We start from the raw sequence: 19,881 nt of genomic DNA, 5'->3' as shown, positions 1-19,881 counted from the left end.
ATATTGCCGATGAGTGTGTCTCATTTGTGACAAGATATATGGAGAATGTTGAAACGCGGTCGAATAAATCACCAAGATACAAAGACAACACTTAGATTCGTAGCGGTGTCAAATTTATATTAGACCTAGCTGAGCTTAATCTGGTGCATTATTATATCTTGTCAAATGACAACGATGTCTCTTACTATATTGAGTAAGAAATATTTTAGAAATGATATATAACTTTCATGTTAATTTTCAAAAGTTGTTGAAAATAATAAATCGTTGCTTCAATTTGCAGCCATCACAAAGCAATGTTACTTAGGTTGTACAAAAAGAAGTTGACTTCTCTTGCAATTGAGAAGAAACACATACAAGAATTTGCTCAGTGGTTCAAACAGCACCTTAAAATGCTTAGGCAAGCGAAACAACAATACGCTGAAGGACTCAATCCCTGCCGATGGTCCATTTCCATATGTTGAACGATTCAAAGGTTATACAAGTAATGGTTACAACTTCAGTATTTATTCCGATGAGATTCGAGCGAAAACACAGAATAGTGGCGTCACGATTGATGCAAATCAGACTTTTTTCTCAAGTGCAAAAGATTCAAATCCAGTTGATGCAGTGTTATCATATTATGGGCATGTAAACAACATAATTGAAATTACCTATCGACAAGGTCACCGAGTTGTGTTATTCAAATGTGATTGGGTTGATGTTGTCAAAAAAAGCAGAGGTCTAAAGCTTGATCCATTAGGTTTTACACTTGTCAATTTCAACCACCTATTGTAGACCCAAGATGAAGATCCTTATGTGTTGGCATCGCTATGTTCAAGATCCAACTGAAACAGATCGGCAAATTGTGGTAAAGAATAGACCAAGGGATACTTTTGACATGAGTAACAGTAAAGATGATAAACTACTAGATAGTGAGTTAATCCTTAATCCTACACATTTAGGTAAAAGTTTGATGTGTTCTCTAAAGTATTATTGTTTTTTTAATATAGGTGGTTTCCGAAAGAAATGTCGGAAATAGAGCTGCCTTGAAGTGTCTTCAGACTACGGGTTCTAAATCCTTTTCATGAGTCATATCGGAGGTAAAGCTCCTTCTTTCACTTAAGATAAGTTTGTTAAAATTCTTTGGCAAACTTACATTATTGTTATGTTGTAATGTCATTACTTGTGAAGTATTTTTCGTTTATTTTAATTTTTGTAGGTCAAAACAGAAGAAGGCATCACAATCAATAGTCGAACAAAAATTTTTAAAGTCACTCGAACTCCTGAAGGTGCTAAAGAGATTGTAAATGAGGACTCTGCGGAAAAAGCAGTAAATTTGTTTTCATATTAACATTTGATATGTTTAATATCTTATTATGTATACGAAATACGTGGACGCTAATCAACTTTGTATTGCTTGGCAGAGACAAATGGATGAATTAAAGGCAAGTAGAATTGTCCAGAGTAATCTAGAAGATTTTGACGACTCGCCAAGCCCGAATGACGTATTTGGCACCGTCATGGGACGTTAGAGAGGTGGGCATATTCGGTGTCTTCCAATGGTAAAACCAAAAGACTTATGGGGTCGACAATCATCTTCGAACGTCATTAAGGATTTAACGGAGAAAAACAAAACAATCACGGCAGAAGTTGAGGCTATGAAAGTGAAGATGGACGCATTTGAGGCTATGAAAGAAGAGATGGAGTTATTTAAGAGATTCATGCAGTCACACACTGCAAGTCCATCGTCGCAGGTATAATTAACTTATAATTTTTATTACGTTAATTATATCATAGGTGACTTAAACCTAGCTACTTTCTCTTAGGATACCGACATAGATTCATATTCATATATATACAATCGACACTGAAATAGAATGCGAATATTTATAAAAAGAAGTACAAGGAAAAGAAGAATGAAAAGGAAAGTTGTATGATGACCCATTTTTCTGTTGAGGACAAGGTTGTTTATGAACTATTGGATTCTCATTTACGAGAGAATGTTCGGTTCGTCTAAACTTATTGTTGATCGCTTTCACAACTCGTATTGCTTGCAAACAATATTTGTTTTTCTATTTACTTATTTCAGAGTCTCATGTTTAGTAAAGATACTCAAGGATTTAGTTTGCCTTCGAGGTTCTAGTTAGAGTTTCCGGCTTTATTTCAGAGTGTAAACCTCTGAAATAGCTTCCATTTATGAGTTTACATAATAAGCTTAGTGAATTATAATACTGATCAAAGATACTCAAGGTTTTAGTTTGCCTTGGTCGAATTTCAGAGTCTCATGTTTAGTTCAGGTTTAGTAAAGATACTTAAGGATTTAGTTAGCGAATTTCACATAATTGCTAGTTTCAAATCATAAAAAAACTTACTAATTTCATTTTGTATGTATGTTAATGCAGTTACCATGATATCTCGAGTCGTTTGGGGTGTTGAATGGAATATCAATTGGATTTTTGAATCTCAACCTCGATTTTGACTCGGTTGGTTTTACTGTTTACATTACTTAGCGACTTTGTTATTTTACGGTATATATGCTTGTATGAAACCAATAGTATTGTTTGCATATTATTGGTTTTCGACTTCGTTATTTTTCATGTATGTGACTTCTTTAATGAAATATCCACTACTTTTAATTTGTTATTCTTGTGAACGTTTGGTTTTTATATTGTTAGCAGGTTTATGTTATTTTTGTCAGCACGTTTATGTAATTGATATTGTTGTTGCTGCAGCAGCAGCGGCAGCGGAAAAAGCAAAAAGAAAATAAAAAAAATTAATATTTTTGTCAGAACAGGGCCGTCGGAAATACCTTCCCACTATTTCTGATGGCTTAACAAAAACAAACCATCGGGTATAGGCCGAGCTAGGTTGACATTTACCAGAATTTTTTCCGACGCGATTCTCTAAGTAACTCGTCGAAAAAAATCTATTTTCGACGATTGACATCGTCGGAAATAGTATTTGTGTTGCCACCATTTTCGACCACTTTGCGACGGTCTGGCCTCGTCGGAATTAATCTTTTCCGACGGCTTTTCCTTTATGTGTGACGGATCCCATCCTTCATAAATGGTCTTCGTTTTTGTAGTGGTTAACGGTGTTATAACGGAATTTAAAAAATGGGGTCATCTAGGTATTTTTGATAAAGTGTGGGGCTAGGCAGGAAGCCGGTCACAATGTTGGGGGCTATTTGAGAAATAATCCATTAATTAACTTGGAGATTGGATAGGGAGACCAAGTTAAATCTAAGCAATTCCCTCCCCCAATTAGCACCCAACATTAACAGTTGGAATATTTAGTTGTCAAAAGAAAAAATAGTTTGAACATTTGAAATGTAGTTTGTCCAATCTACAAAATAAATAATATGGTTATAAATAACAAGATGTAGATTTCTTGTGTAATGGCCATTTGGTTATGTACTAGACACTTTTGTACTGTGAATTATCTTGTGTACCAGGCATTGTTCTGTGTACTAGCCATTTGGTTATGTACTAAAAATTTTTGTAATGATAATTTTCTAGTGTACCGGGAATTGTTTTTTGTGTTGGCCATTTGGTTATGTACTAGACACTTTTGTACTGGGAATTCTTGTGTACCGGGAATTTTTCAGTGTACTGGTCATTTGGTTATATACTAGACATTTTTGTACTGGGAATTTTTGTGTACCGGGAATTGTTCTGTGTACTGGCCATTTGGTTATGTACGAGACACTGTTGTACTGGGAATTTTCTTGTGTAACGGGAACTGTTTTATGTACTGATCATTTGGTTATGTACTAGACACTTTTTTTACTAGGAATTTGCTTGTGTGCCGGGAATTGTTTTATGTACTGGTCATTTCGTTATGTACTAGACACTTTTTGGAAAGAATGTATAGGAAAATTTGTTTCCAACTTTGAACCAATTTCTTTTATTTATTTATTTATTTTGTTTCCAAATTTTGTTTCCTTTCCAACATTGAACCAATTTTGCATTTTTTTCTCCAACTTTCCAGATTTATTTCTTTTTTCTTTTTTTATTTTCAGATTTCTCTCTCCAATCTCAACAAATTTCTTTCTCTTTAAACATATTTTTCTGTTTTAGTAGATAATCTTTAGAAAAAGATAGAGAGGGCAATAATATAATCAATTTTGGAAGATTTGTAAAGAGAGAGGAAGAATAAATAAGAACATAATACTTTTAGAGGGAGAAAGAACAAAAAACTTTGATGTTTTAGAGATTGAAAGAGGTGAAGATATAAAATGTGAAACAAAATAAGAGTGATGAAGAAGATTTCTGGATGTATGAGTAAGAAAGAAGAAGAAATTGAAACAAAATATAATGGCGGGATACAAAAAAATTGGTCAAAATTTCGGCAAAAATGACGCCATTTTTGAAAATTTGAAAAAAAAAATCTGAATATTTTAGAGAGAGAAATATAATAATGTACTGGAAATTAATTATTTATCTGTCGTCGCGTCAGATTGTCAGAAAACACGGAAATGTCCCGTCCAAGGGCAAAAAGGGGAGAAAAAACAAACAGGAAAATGGGAGATGTCCCTGCGAAAAGGACTAGAAACGTATTCTTAGGCGTTTTTGGATTGCACGCGAACTCCCCCCCCCCCCCCCCCCATTTTTTGGATCCCTCACTCATTTGGCTATAAATATGAGTTAATTCCTATTTGGCCCCCTATTTTCTGTTTTCTTTTTAATTTTATTTTGAGAAGTGAGTTGGAGAGAGAGGTGACGTGGAGAGAGATAAGTGGTGGAGAGGGAAGTTAGGTGGAATTTATGTTTTCTTTTTTATGTTATTTTGAAAAAATATTTATAAGAAGGGTAATTAGGACATTTGCATCAAAAAAGGGGGTCATATTTGAATTTACATAAAATAGGGGACCATAAAGAAAGCCGGTCACAAAGTAGGGGCCAAATAGGAATTAACTCTATAAATATCCATATAAACGTGTAAGTAGAATACTTGCAAGTTTGTAATGATATAAAAGATTATAATTATTTGTTATTTATTTGTTATCACATTGTACCTTATACAGAAACGATGTCATAAACCAAATTATAAAATTAGTGACACTATTATGTTCTTTTATTTATTAATCCAAATTATATTGGCCCAAATCGTGCTTTTTCTTGTAAAAATATATATCTGTTGTAAATTGTCGGTCTATTTTCTCCAATGTATCTTGATATTCGCGTGCAACTTAATGGAATTAAAGGAAGAGAAAAATATAGAAATATTAAGATATACTAAACCAAAAGAGATAAACTTAACCCAATCTTTATATAACATAATTCTTTCAAACTTTTCTCCATATCTTACCAAAACATCTCTTACAAACTCATACCAACACTACACCATGTACACCTATTTATAGGGTGGGAGAAGTAATAGAAAGTTGACACATAACCCATGTGTTGTCACTTGCATGGTGTGTTGTCATCAACAAGATGACACTTCTCATATGGAGCTCCCATGCAATGCCACTTCTCATATGGAGCTCCCATGCAATGCCACTTCTCATATGGAGCTCCCATGCAATGCCACTTCTCATATGGAGCTCCCGTGCCATGATACTTCTCATATGGAGCTTCCATAAGATGACACCACATCAAGGTGTTATAAAAGGAATGGTGGGCTGTTATAGATACGAATTTGGCAAGAGGAAGATAATCTTAAAGGCACCCAAAACATATGCTAAACCAGTAATTCTATGGGCAGCCACATCTGATGAAGGAAAAAGAGTACAAATAATAGAGTCTGAGTGACGCTGGATACACTAAATACTGCCTCGTTAAAACCTTGCCAGAAAAACCCATTGGGACAAAAACTGGACGAAGGAAAAAGAGTACAGAGCGTAGATAGCGATACATGAACCTGCACATGATAATGGACTCCCCTGATGACTATCATATCTTGGACCGATCTATGCAAGCGTCGCATTCCGATGTCATCTACCAGTTTTTTGAACGTTGTAGTAGGCAGAGACTTGGTGAACAAGTCAGCATAATTCTCACATGATTGTATCTTCTGGATATCAATCTCATTATTCTTCTGGAGGTGATGTGAGTAAAATAATTTAGGGGATATGTTCTTAGTTCTATCGCCTTTGATGTATCGTTCTCTGATCTGAGCGATGCATATTGAATTATCTTCGTGAATGATTGTGGGAGAATTTGTGATTGAATCAAGACCAATTGAGCTTCTAATGTGTTCAATAATGGATCTAAGCCATGCACATTCTCTTGTTGTTTCATGGAGAGCAATAATTTCTGCATGATTAGATGAGGTAGCGGGCATACTTTGTTTACTAGATCGCCATGAAAAAGTTGTACCTCCGCTTGTGAATACATAACCTATTTGAGAAATCCATTTGTGCGGATCAGAAATATAACTGGCATCTGTGTATCCCTTTACTTGAGAATTACCAGATAAGTCCTTTGAATAAAACAATCCCATGTCAGTTGTTCCTCTCAGATATCTTAGAATTTGCTTTACTCCAACCCAATGCCTCTTAGTTGGTACAGAGCTATATCTGGCCAATAGATTTACTGTAAAAGAAATGTCCGGTCTAGTGCATTGAGCTAAGTATGATAATGCACCAATAGCACTCAGATATGGTACTTCTGGACCAAGGAGTGTTTCGTCTTCTTCTTTAGGTCGAAATTGATCTTTCAGAGCATCGAGAGACCTAACAAACATGGGAGTACTAAGAGGATAAGAATTCTCCATGTTAAATCGCTTTAACTTTTTCAGTGTACAATGTTTGATGTACAAGTATGTCACTTGTGCTTCTCTCAATTTGTAAGCCAAGACAGAATTTTGTTATCCCGAGATCTTTCATCTCAAATTCTCTCTTCAAATATTCTGCTGCTTTAGAGAGCTCTTCTAGAGTTCCTATAAGGTTTGATATCATCAACATATACTGCAAGAATAGCGAATCCAACATCTCCTTTCTTGACAAATAAACATGGGCAAATGAGATCATTTACATAACCTTCTTTGATCAGATATTCACTAAGACGATTGTACCACATTCGTCCAGCTTGTTTCAATCCATATAAAGCTCGATTAAGCTTTAGTGAATACATGGTACGTGGGTTGCCTCCAGGCAATTTAAATCCTTCAAGGACTTTCATATAAATGTCAGTATCTAATTTTCCATATAGATAAGTAGTGACCACGTCCATTAAATTCATCTCGAGTTCTTTTAGAACTGCTAAACTGATCAAATATCGAAAGGTTATTCCATCCATAACTGGACAGTATGTTTCTTCATAATCGATCCTTGGTTTCTGCAGGAAACCTTGTGCCACAAGTCTTGCTTTATAGCGAACAACTTCATTATTCTCATTTCGTTTTCTAACGAATACCCATTTGAAACCTACAGGGTTTACATCATTGGGTGTCAGGACTACAGGTCCAAAAACGTTACGTTTTGACAGTGAATGCAGCTCTGTCTGGATTGCTTCTTTCCATTTTACCGAATCAGTCCTTTTCCGACATTCCTCAATAGAATGTGGTTCATAATCATAATTTTCAGTGATAATATCAGTGGCTACCGAAAGCGCAAATATATCATCGATGATTATGTTATCTCGATTCAACACTTTACCATTACAAACATAATTTATAGATACCTCTTCATTTGGAGATAACTCATGTTCTTCAAGAGCTTCTACCTCTTCTGGGGCTTTACCTACTTCTAGGGGTGTATTTGTCGTTTCTCCTGGAACATTACTTGCTTGTGCTTGGTTTTTCCTCTTTCGGGGAACTATATCTTTAGAACCGATTGGTCGTCCACGTTTCAGATGTGTTTTGGACGATTCATTTGCTGCAATATTTTTATCGTGTCCTTCAGGAACATCTATCCTTGTTGGAACATTTGCAGCAGGTATATGTGATTTTGTTACTCTCGCTGCATCATTAAATGCGTTTGACATTTTATTAGCAATCTCTTGTAGATTTGTTATCCTTTGTTCTTCAACTTCAGATTGATTAGTACGAGAATCAAAATGAGACAAATTTGGAGTAAAACAAGAAAGTTCATTTTTCGTAATATTTGCTTCAGGCAAATTTACTCCCCCTAATGGCGGGAAAACGGTCTCATCAAAGTGACAATCGACGAAGCGTGCAGTGAAAGTCTCACCCGTCAGGGGTTCGAGATATCGAATAATAGATGGTGTATTAAAACCAATATATATTCCTAGTCGGCGATGAGGCCCAAACTTTGTGCGTTGTGCGGTTGTAATATGAACATATATAGCACATCCAAAAATACGCAAATGAGATATGTTTGGCTGTTGGCCTTGAACATATTGCAAAGGTGATAATTGATTATTCGAAGTGGGACGTAACCTTATCAAGGTTGTAGCATGAAGGACTGCAGGTCCCCATGCATTAACAGGTATCTTAGTCCTCATAAACATTGGCCTCGCAATCAATTGGATATGCTTAATGAATGATTCCGCTAAACCATTCTGAGTATGAACATGAGATACAGGATGTTCAACATTAATTCCAACTGAGAGACAACAGGAATCAAAAGTACACGATGTAAATTCTCTTACTCCATCTAGACGAATCGACTTAATCGGATAATCAGGAAAGTGAGCTCGTAAACGAATTATCTGAGCTAATAACTTTGCAAACGCCTGATTCCGTGTCGAGAGTAGATTTACATGAGACCATCTAGTTGATGCATCGATTAGTACCATAAAATATTTAAATGGTCCACACTGCGGGTGTATAAAGCCACATATATCACCTTGAATCCTTTCCAAAAATTTGGGAGATTCGATATGTACTTTCGTCAGGGTTGGGCGAGTAATAAACTTTCCCCAAAAGCAACTAGTGTTAGTAAAATCCCTATCTATCAAAAACTTCTGGTTCCGAAGAGGGTGTCCCTAGGAGTTTTGTATTATTCTACTCATCATGGTAGATCCTGGGTGTCCCAGTCGATCATGCCAAATTTTATAAGTATTTGGATCGTGCAACTTCGGGTTGACAACGACAGATTCAACTGTTTTAATCTCTGTAAGATATAACCCAGAAGAAAGAGCTTCAAGTCTTCCTAGAACATGCTTCTGACATGATATACTCGAGGTGATATATAAATATTCTTTATCATTCTCAGACCAAGTCTCGACGTGATACCCATTCAGACGGATGTCTTTGAAAACAATAGATTCTTCAGGGATCTGGTCGAGTACAAAGCATCCTCAATAATTATTTTCGTACCACGGGGCAATATTATAGTAGCTCTTCCGGAGCCTTCTATAAGGCATGATGAGCCAGCGATAGTAATCGCATTTGCCTCACATAATTTTAAGGTCGAGAAATATTTTGTATTTCGAAGTATCGAATTTGTGGTCCCACTGTCTGCTAGATAGCTATCTTCATCACCTTTAGATATGTTTCTTCTGGAATCCATACCTTTTCATTAAATTAAATAATATAATATAAGATTAAAATAACACTATTGCAAAAGAAAGTAAATAAATTTACAATACCATAACTAAAATAAATAAGTCAAAGTTAGATATGTTAGCATATTAATTAGTAAAACTAAATATATGATCACATTGATTGACTCCTTCGGGGAGATCATCTCTAATGCTCAATGGTGGATCAAGCCTATGAGATTCATCTTTATAGCTTTAGGCTTCAAAGATGTTGGAAATAAGTCCACAAATTATTTTTGCCGTACAGCAAGTATGGAATTTACTACTAACCATTCCGCATATGTGACAAGCATCTCCTTGAACCTTGGGTGGATTATTCACCTTATCATTCTTAGGTTCAACTTTATATTTTGAGTTTTATCCTTTTTTCCACTTCTGGTGGTAAGGGGCTTGTCTACTATTTCTTTCTCATTTACTTGTGGGGGATACACATTGGTGGTTTCTTCTAGAACCACTTCTCCATATGTAATTTTATTCCCTTCCATGAACATTTGACAATATTGTATGTGCTTCAGGCACAATTATGAACCAAGTGAGTCGATATTCATGGTTATGTTACAACAACAGGTTGTTTTGTTCGTTTCAAACGAAACAAGTAAGCACATGAGAATTCTTGAAGAAATAACACATTTGGTATTAAGTCTGCAGGACTATAACCAAGGCGCGGAAGGTATTTAATATAGTTAACCACTTGTTCATTTGTAACAATATCGCTTCTTGGATAAATCTAAATCTGCAACATGCAATTAAAATATGTTAGTTATAATAAAACCAACAATTGAAATATATACCTTTCACTGGGCAAAGTAACGACTTATTTTGTTCGATATTTCACCGATGTTAGCGTCGCCAAAACATCTCTTTCAGTTGGCTACAGACTCGTGCTGATAGCGTCGCCAAAGTAATGACTTATTTTGTTCGATATTTCACTTATTTTGTTCGACTTATTTTGTGCAATTAAAATATGTTAGTTATAATAAAACCAACGGCTTCTTTCAGTTGGCTAGAGACTCGTGCTGATAACATGTTGTAAATTGTCGATCTATTTTCTCCAATGTGTCTTGATATTTGCATGCAACTTAATGGAATTAAAGGAAGAGAAAAAGATAGAAATATTAAGATATACTAAACCAAAAGAGATAAACTTAACCCAAGCTTTATATAAAATATTTCTTTCAAACTTTTCTCCATCTCTTACCAAAACATCTCTTACAAACTCATACCAACACTACACCATGTACACCTATTTATAGGATGGAGAAGTAATAGGAAGTTGACACAACCCATGTGTTGTCACTTGCATGGTGTGTTCTCATCAACAAGATGACACTTCTCATATGAAGCTCCCATGCAATGACACTTCTCATATGGAGCTTCCATAAGATGACACCACATCAAGGTGTTATAAAAGGAATGGTGGGCTGTTATAGATATAAATTTGGCAAGAGGAAGATAATCTTAAAGGCACCCAAAAACATATGATAAACCAATAATTCTATGGGCAGCCACATCCCTTATAACAATGACAATAATTGTACTTACTTCATCAACACTTGGTTGCTCAAGTGGTTGAAAGTGTTGACATAAACTACAAAAATCTGGAAGTCTTAGGTTTGCTTGCCACAATAAGTAAAATCTATGGTTTGTTGAACTTGGGTTATTAAAAGTATAAATAATGTAGTTTTTTTTTTGTTATTTTTGTTGCAAGTACAAATAGTGTAGTTAGATAGGTTCTAGGCAATTCATTTTGTTGGATTTAGGCCAGTACTTTAGTTAGGCTTTAAACCCGTTTGTTTTAAGGTTTAATTCGACGATTATCCTGTTTATTACATCTTTCGACAAAATTGAACTTGATGGTGGATCGGACGACTTTTCGATTTATGGTAAAGACGCAAAATGGTGCTCACAATGGAGAGAAGCCTCTTTAGATGAGGAAGAGCCTACCAAAGTGGAGAAGTAAGAAAGGACTGCATCAAATGTCCAACGCCTCGTTTTGGGCCAGGACCGGCCCTGGACAAAGTGGTGCTCATAATGGAAGGAAGCCTCCTTAGATGAGGAAGAGCCTACCAAGGCGAGAAGGAAGAAAGGACTGCATCAAATGCCTTTGTGCTTATACCATTAATTTATTGCTTTTCTCAATTTGCTTTTCACCCTCTTACCCTTCCACCTTGAAGGAGGGAGAGGGATAACGAGATAAGGGAGTTAGAAAAGTGTGGGCACTCCATGTGGATTATTTAGCGATTGGACAAGATATCCTCTTCCTCTTGAGCCTTTCACTTTGGATAAGAAATTGACGATCATCATCTCCTCTGTTTCTCTCTCTCTCTCTAAAAACACTCATCATTGTTTCCTTTCTCTCTCTAAAATACCACAACTCGTATTAGGAAAGACACGATTATTCCATCACCGTTGGATTACTATATACTACTTACCTCGCGATACACAATAACATATCCCACAAGAATATCTCAACCCAGAAGCTAAAACAAACTCTTGTCATCCGTGACAACAATTGCTCTTCTCAACTCTCAACCAAAAAAACGGGGTTTATATGACATCCGGCGTACAATAACCTCTTTGGCGCAGGATAAAATCATCATCATCATCATCAAACAAATACTCCTTGTCACTTGTCCAAAAAACCATAACTCAGAAAAATGGAGTCTAGAGTGTTGTCCGCCGGAACCACCGCAGTTTCCGCCGGTCTAATCCGACTGAGACGACCCATAAGAGAGACAACAACCGCTTCATTCTTGACGGCGAAACCCATCGGAGATGTTAGTGGTGGTGGAAATCTCATTTGGGGAAGACAACTCAGTTTAACTTCACTTCTGGAAAAATCTCCAATGGTGGTTAAAATGTCATCAGGGAAGAGAGAAAATTTGATGAAGCCTGTCTCAGCAACTGCTAGTTCATCTCCTTCGGGAGGAAGCGATTCGGCCGGGTGAGGTCCGTTTCCTTCCTGTTTTCTATTTGTTATCGCCGGTAATGTTTCCGGCTAAAATTTCTGACCCACTTTTTTTTTTGTTTTTACATTTACTCAGGGAAGCTAAAGTTGGGTTTTTAGAGAAGTATCCAGCTCTAGTCACTGGTTTCTTCTTCTTCATGTGGTAAGTGAATTACTATTTCTTCAACTTTTTAGGGTGCCCTTCTATTGGCGCTCCTTTTTTACGAGCACCCGTTTTCTCTCTTCCAGTCCAAGGCATTCGGACTAGTCCTAACCCGTGCTGGACTTGAACAACACGGACTGAGGCCTGTCCAGGTGCCCTCGGAGCTCGGACTGGTGGACCTTGGACTCCGTTTTCTCTCTTCGAGTCCGAATGCCTTCGGACTGCCTGCTCCGTGGGTCTTGAAAAGGGAAGGGTGCTTTGGAGGCACCCTTGCTTCAACTTCTAACCATGGGGGCACTAATTACATGACCAAATCTATGGTCCAAAATTGTAATTGAACGTGTCATGAGTCAACTCGTGATCCACAACAAAGTCAACGAATATCAAAATTTATTAGGAGTTTTGTGAATTAGTGATCTTGAAAACGATTGTATTTCTCAAGTAAAATAATAGATCAAGAATCTCTCAAGTTTCATATGATATTCCAATAAATTTTAGTATATTAGACAAGAAAGTCTTCTTTTTTTTTTTTTTTTTTGAACACAAGAAAGTCTTCTTGAACTCAAATCTAAAATAAAATATTGTCTCATTCAGTTTCGGTAAGTCCATCACATATATATATGTATTATATATAATTTATAATATGGAAGCATTATATTACGAAAATCTCCTTTTGTGCAGGTACTTCTTGAATGTGATTTTCAATATCTTGAACAAGAAGATCTACAATTATTTTCCTTACCCTTAGTAAGTATTTTTCACTAGTCACGACGTAAGTTTAGCTTAGTAATGAATGGCTAGCTAATGGTGTGCCATTCGGGTTCGCAGTTTTGTATCAGTGGTGCATTTGTTGGTTGGGGTTGTGTATTGTTTGGTGAGCTGGTCAGTCGGTCTTCCTAAACGCGCTGTAAGTTCAAAACAAAAAAGACAGACAACGTGTATTTTGTTTATTTCTTATGTCAGATGCCGATGTCCCCTTTATCCTTAGATGTCATCCAGATGGATAAGATTACTACCTAATTATTGGTCCAAATTCCTCTGTATGGGTCCCGCTAATGGATGAACTCTTGACTTCTCATATGAGGATTGACTTCAATTATTTATCCTTTTGAACTATAAAATGATCCAACCCCAATTTTCTCAACAAAAAGGAAAATACTATTTTCTAACCACGAATTTTATCAGTTTTTTAATAAAATCTCAACAAAGTACAAAAATGAAAAAGATTGTGGCATCAATGCTTACAAGAGAAAACACAATAAGACCAACAACATCCTCGAATAAACAGACTGTGATGATATCTGAGCACACAACTCCGAGTAGGTGTTACTCAGGAAAACTTTATATCTGTGTCCAAAACTTAGAAAGACGTAAGAACGAAGTATCATCCTATAACTACTCTTGTGAAAAGTTACAAATCAGTCAAAAAATTGTAGATAACCTACCACTTGAACTAGTTGTCGTTGTTCTATATGTAGCCAATGGACTCTAACCAGCTGAAACTACTCATCCCGGTCGCGGCGTGTCATGCTCTAGGTCACGTGACCAGTAACGTCTCTTTTGCTGCAGTTGCAGTCTCATTTACTCACACAATCAAAGGTAATAGTGCCACTCCTACTGTATAATCTTTCATGTTTAGGTCTTTAGGATGAAAACCCATTTTGGCAATGTTCATACCATTGAAGTACACAAACTTAGGTTGCCATTACTTGCTTCCAGCTCTCTACTACTCTAACTTGATTTTTATTTGTTTCAGCTCTTGAACCCTTCTTTAATGCTTCTGCTTCTCAATTCATACTCGGACAATCGATTCCTGTTACATTGTGGCTCTCACTAGCCCCTGTTGTCCTTGGTAAGTCATGATTTATTAACTTGTAGGTTGCTGATTAGGTTGGGGATAATATCAGGGCTACCTAGGGGACTGAGTCCTATCATTTCAAAGAACTTGTGCCACTTGGTGTAATATAATTCATCGTTATGGTTATTTGTTTCTGTCGTCAAAAAATGCAGGTGTGTCAATGGCATCCTTAACTGAACTCTCATTTAACTGGTTGGGATTCATTAGTGCAATGATCTCCAACATCTCCTTCACATACCGGAGCATCTACTCAAAGAAAGCCATGGTTATGTTCTAATCTGTATATACACCTAATTTATCATCATCTTTCTTAGAACCCATGAAAGTTGATTCATCTCTTTGGTGCTTGACTTATCTTGTTCATGACAGACTGACATGGATAGTACAAACCTCTATGCCTATATCTCGATCATTGCTCTTATTGTTTGCATTCCACCGGCTATCCTTGTGAGTCTACTTTGAAATCAATCAACATTTTAAATTCGAAAGTAAAATTCAGTCATGTTTATGCTTGCATCTTCTACTTACAGATCGAGGGACCTCAATTATTGAAGCATGGCTTCAGTGATGCAATCGCTAAAGTGGGTATGGTCAAGTTCGTGACAGATCTCTTTTGGGTAGGAATGTTTTACCATCTCTACAATCAGGTAATCGGAATGTCCTCTTGTTTTTTCTTCCGTTTGTCTCTTCTTTTATGCTCCAGTCAGGAACATCATATAGTTTTTTATCGATTTTTCAGTTAGCTACCAATACACTTGAGAGAGTGGCACCGCTTACACACGCAGTCGGAAATGTGCTGAAACGTGTCTTCGTTATTGGTTTCTCTATCGTAATCTTCGGTAATTTACTGCTTCGTCACCTTTCTCGAACTCTTTTGTGTTTCTTGAATGATCTACTCATAACGTTAGTCCATGTACAGGCAACAAAATTTCAACCCAAACAGGAATTGGCACAGGCATTGCCATCGCTGGAGTAGCAATGTACTCGTACATCAAAGCGAAAATCGAAGAAGAGAAGCGAGTAAGTCACCTTTAAAGCCATACCCTTTGTATTCTGATGTAATTATATTCACCTACTCAAAACAAACGGTCAATGAGTAGAAAGACGCTGGGTTCCTTTGTCTATGTGGAACCATTCTCACAAGCAATGTTAGAAAGAGTACATAAAAAGATACTCACGGGTGTAGTTAATATTTTACCTCTTTATTTTTCTATGGTGGCAGCAAACAAAAGCAGCTTGAGATAAAGGAGCATGGTATTGAGAAAGCTGTTTCAAATGCATCAATCTCGCCGAGTTTGTGGCTCTTCAGCGCTTCTTCATGGATTGAAAAGTTGCTCCTTAAATATTTTTCGCTCTGTTTTTCTTTGTACTCATTTCTTCTTGGTTGACAGCACAAATAAGGGTTGATTGTCACCCTCAATTGTAGTTGATAATAAGAGAGTTCATTGTGTTACTATTTGAAGTCTATCTTGTTTCGGTTAGAAGTGCAATAGTATCGAATAGATAAACAGCCCGTATCCGGCATCAAATGCACTGATTAATCAGCCTGCAACGGACATCAAATCGACTGAGCCAGATAAAAACATACATTCTGAAATCAAATTGAATTAGACTACTTAGATTCGAGTTTAAAATCACCAAACACTTGCAACTCTTGTATTAGGAACTCTCACAAATAACTTTCAGCCCATCACTAGCAGTAAAACTTAAAGCATATGTGCTTGCTCATCAGCTCCTATGCCCTGTTAAGACACCACAAACCTAGAGAGAGATGGGTACCTATTTGCAAGAAAATAACTGCACTATCTTGCACATAACAATGACTGAGAATGGCTACAAATTTTACATTTCTTGTACATTAAATTTAGACAAACTTGTTTTAACTTATATCAACCCCAAAAGCTACAACTCTAATTAAAGCCTAAAGGAAAATGTTTACAAACCCATTGCAGAACAAATAATACACACACTCAAAATGATCAAAGATTGTACCAAGTTGAGTTCATGGAGCCAACAACCTCTTGATTCCTGCTTTCTGCTCTGAAGTTAGTCTCGCTGGGAACTTGACATTAAACTTGATTCTCAAGTTACCTTTCCTTGAAGGGTCTTTAGGAAATGGCATTCCTTCTCTTGGAACAACTTCCTCGTGATTCGGCTGAATCACATTTGTTATAGGTATAGTCAGACTCCTTCCATCAAGTGTTGTGAGATTCACAGTGTACCCTGTCAATGCTTCGACTAAAGATATCTTCTGCGTCACAATGAGATCGTTTCCATCCCTCTTAAAAGTACTGTGTGGCTTTTCGTCAATAATAAAAACCAAGTCTGCAGGAATAATGTTCGGTTTCTCGTTGCCTTTCTCTGGGAATGTTATCTTTGTCCCCTTTTTCCATCCGGGTTTGATATCAATAGTTAGAATCTCCTCAATGGGCATAGTTTTCCTGGTAGAAAAAAGAAACCAAAACAAAATTAAATCATATTACCAAACATTAACTACAAGCATAGTCATCCGTTTACTACTTTCTGACGAATCGGATACTCAGATTTGAACAGCTTATTCCTTACCGGAGTAAACCAAATCTTATCAATTCACTCGACACAAACTTACGAAGCAACTGTGTTTACTTGAGTAGACCGTTTTGACATCAAGGTGGGGTTTTGTTTGTGTTTTTTTGATTTCATATTTGAAATTTGTCTTGATATCTAAACTGACACAAGTCAGATTCCAAGAGCCTGTTATTTTTATCTGACCCGTGTGTTTGAATACCTGACTCAAACTGATTTGAGGTCTACCTGAGACAAACACTAGATAAGTCTGAGCTAGGAGTGCATTGTCTGCCATAACTTAAAATGGCTATGGTGACTTGAACAAAACAAGTCAAACTCAAGACAACTTAATTTTGGTCTAAGTTAGGTTCAATTGAAATAGGAAAAAAAACACCATTTTAGAAACTAAAAACATCAGGATCGATCGAAGCAATCATCACTAAGTAATTCAGATGCAAGACCACTTACCCACTTGCATCGGCGATCTCACGGGAGATCTTCATCTTCTTAGAGGTTCCCTTGTAAAGATCTTCCAAGCTACAAGGTAATGTATTCTCGATTGGATGATCTTTACGAGGTTGATTCATCGATCCCTCACTGAATGAACTAAATGTGTCATCCCCAAACAAACCACTAAACCTTGAAGCTCCTCTAGTTCCTCCACTACCACCTCCCATGCCTCCAAATGGGCCTCCCCCTCCCATTCCTCCAAATGAGTTTCCACCTCCCATCCCTCCAAATGTGTTTCCACCTCCCATCCCTCCAAACGGGCTCGAAAACCCGAAAAACTCTGCAAAAATATCATCAGCATTTCTTGGATTGAATCTGAAAACTGTTGGACCATCTCCACTTGGATAGAAGGAAGCACCACCAGGACCTCCAGCCCCCGTAGGAGGCACTTGACCTTTTAGTCCCTCTTCACCATATTGATCATATACAGCTCTCTTCTGAGGATCACTTAGAACCTATTCATTTCAAAAGAAAAACACAATTTAAAAAGCAAATCACTACAAGGGAAACAAACAATATGAGATTTCACTACCATGAACTTGGAACAAATAGAGGTCATGCATGAAGAAATGAAGATCACCCATCATCCCTAAATTTGTTTATATGGCATGAAGAGTATAAAATTTGATTCATGTCAGAAGTAACTTGGGTGATTAATAGTGCTCTAAATAGGGTATGTGGAGATGAAAAAAAACAACCCCAGAGAGTGCAAAGTGATTTTGATTTCATGGGTACCACACAAATAACATAAGTCTGACCTAATTCAAGAATCTAAATCCCAAGATGACATTTTTTTAGATTTGGGTATGGGATAGAAACACTTGACATAGGATTATGAGAAAACAATCAATAAAGTAAGAACTACATCTAGAGATAATAAGATAAGAAAACCAATGAAAATCATAATATAATAAACAAAGAGAGGCAAATAAACTCAACTCAATTAAAATATAAATATGAGGGGATAAGAGATTGAACATTTACATCATAGGCTTCAGATATCTCTTTGAATTTTGCTTCAGCTTCTTTCTTATTGTTGGGATTTTTATCAGGATGCCATTTCATAGCAAGTTTTCTATAAGCTTTCTTAAGATCATCATCTTTAGCATTCTTATCTACTTGTAAGATCTTGTAGTAATCAACTCCCATTCTTTTCTTTTCTTCTCTCTCTTCTAATAAAAAACTTGTCTTTTAATTCCACAAAGAAAAAAGAGTACTAGTTTTCACTTCTGTGTTTGGAATTGTTGTTGGAGAATTTGGTAGGTAGGTGTTAGATTGAAGAAATTGAAGGAATGAATTTTAGAGAGGGTAGAGAGAAAAACAGATGTGTCTGGAAGGAAGGGAGTGAAAGGTGTAGAAAGTTCGAGAATATGTGACACCTCCAGTGCTTCTTGCATTTTTACGAGAACAGGATTTTTCTATTTTACTGTTAGGGGTTCTAAATGGGCCGGGCCGCTAATTGCACCACGCTTGTTGGGACACTTTAACGGGCTGTGTTTTTCAGTGTGTCGTGTTGTACCAATATGTCGTCTTTGCCACAGACTGTTGCTTATCGGTCTCTGGCTGGATTTTGAGTCCAGCAAACTAGTTTCGTCTAAACAGACAAAAGGTCCAGGTTTGACAAAGCCCGTCTGGTTGTTTTGAGTCCAGTAAATTAGTTTCGTCCGAACTGACAGAAAGTCTAGATTTGACAAAGCCCGTCGGGTTGTTGGGACGGGCTTCTCAACCCGACCCGTCCAAGCCCGTCCCAACATTTACATTTTTCATTTTTTTTATACTATGTATAACTCGTGCTTCCGCACAGTGGAACTCGTATATAAATAAGAATATAAAAATAATATATAAACTAGAATATAAAAAAACATAAAGAAAGTGTCGATACATCATATATTTATTACGGGAATGTTACTGTGCCCAGTTTTGTGCCCAGCAAAATGCCTAGTGCAGTCAGCCTCCTAGGTGGCATTCTTGTTGAATTTGTTGACCAAGATCCTAGCAGTTCAAGATTGAACGGCCAGGATTTAAAAAAAAAAAACCAAAACCCCCAAATAACCATACAGACTCGGGCTCCCTCTCTCTCGTCTCTCCCTCCCTCTCGTCTCCCTATCAATCTCGTCTCCCTCTCCCTCTCAATCTCGTCTCCCTCTCAATATCATAAACCAAATCGAAACCCTAGCTTCAATGGTGATTGAAACATAACGCCCGTATCTCTCTCTCTGAGCTAGGCCAAAATGAAAACCATAACCCTCGTATCTCTCTCTTTAAGCTAGGTTAAATCGAAAACATTAACACCCGAAGAAAGATTGAAGTCAGGAGCTTTGAGTTTGGTGATCTTTCAAGGTGAGTTGTTGCTTCAAATTAGATCAAGAGATGATAGGTTTCTTTTGTAGTGAGCTAAAACAATTTTAGGGTTTGTTCATAACTT

General features: G+C 36.8%; 2 protein-coding genes across 3 annotated transcripts; one reads left to right on the top strand and one right to left on the bottom strand.

Annotated features, from left to right (window-relative positions):
* The first annotated feature begins 11,112 nt into the window (after window positions 1-11,112).
* APE2 (Glucose-6-phosphate/phosphate translocator-like protein) lies at window positions 11,113-15,861 on the top strand. 2 transcript variants are annotated; one of them, XM_086671936.1, is made up of 12 exons: window positions 11,113-12,380; window positions 12,476-12,541; window positions 13,223-13,288; window positions 13,370-13,448; window positions 14,020-14,140; window positions 14,298-14,393; window positions 14,552-14,664; window positions 14,769-14,846; window positions 14,930-15,046; window positions 15,139-15,238; window positions 15,319-15,419; window positions 15,622-15,861. In XM_086671936.1, the coding sequence occupies exons 2-12, from the start codon at window positions 12,537-12,539 to the stop codon at window positions 15,637-15,639; spliced, it is 894 nt and encodes a 297-aa protein (XP_086528062.1). In that variant the 5' UTR covers window positions 11,113-12,380; window positions 12,476-12,536; the 3' UTR covers window positions 15,640-15,861. The 2 variants fall into 2 exon arrangements, with proteins under 2 accessions (XP_086528062.1, XP_086528061.1); XM_086671935.1 differs by having other exon boundaries at window positions 11,451-12,375.
* Window positions 15,862-16,219: 358 nt separating this feature from the next.
* On the bottom strand, window positions 16,220-18,859 carry LOC147548889 (uncharacterized). Its single transcript, XM_086671937.1, has 3 exons — window positions 18,441-18,859; window positions 17,415-17,911; window positions 16,220-16,840 (listed from the first exon to the last, which is right to left on the bottom strand). Exons 1-3 carry the CDS (start codon window positions 18,603-18,605, stop codon window positions 16,402-16,404), a joined length of 1,101 nt encoding a protein of 366 aa, XP_086528063.1. The 5' UTR covers window positions 18,606-18,859; the 3' UTR covers window positions 16,220-16,401.
* Window positions 18,860-19,881: the final 1,022 nt, after the last annotated feature.

The sequence above is a fragment of the Eschscholzia californica genome, unplaced genomic scaffold (assembly GCF_041429995.1).
Source record: "Eschscholzia californica isolate CP2 unplaced genomic scaffold, dmEscCali1.0.p SCAF_3, whole genome shotgun sequence".
NCBI classification, from domain to species: Eukaryota; Viridiplantae; Streptophyta; class Magnoliopsida; order Ranunculales; family Papaveraceae; genus Eschscholzia; species Eschscholzia californica.
The sequence above is the reverse complement of the archived record's forward strand: the minus strand, read 5'-3'. Positions and strand labels throughout refer to the sequence as shown.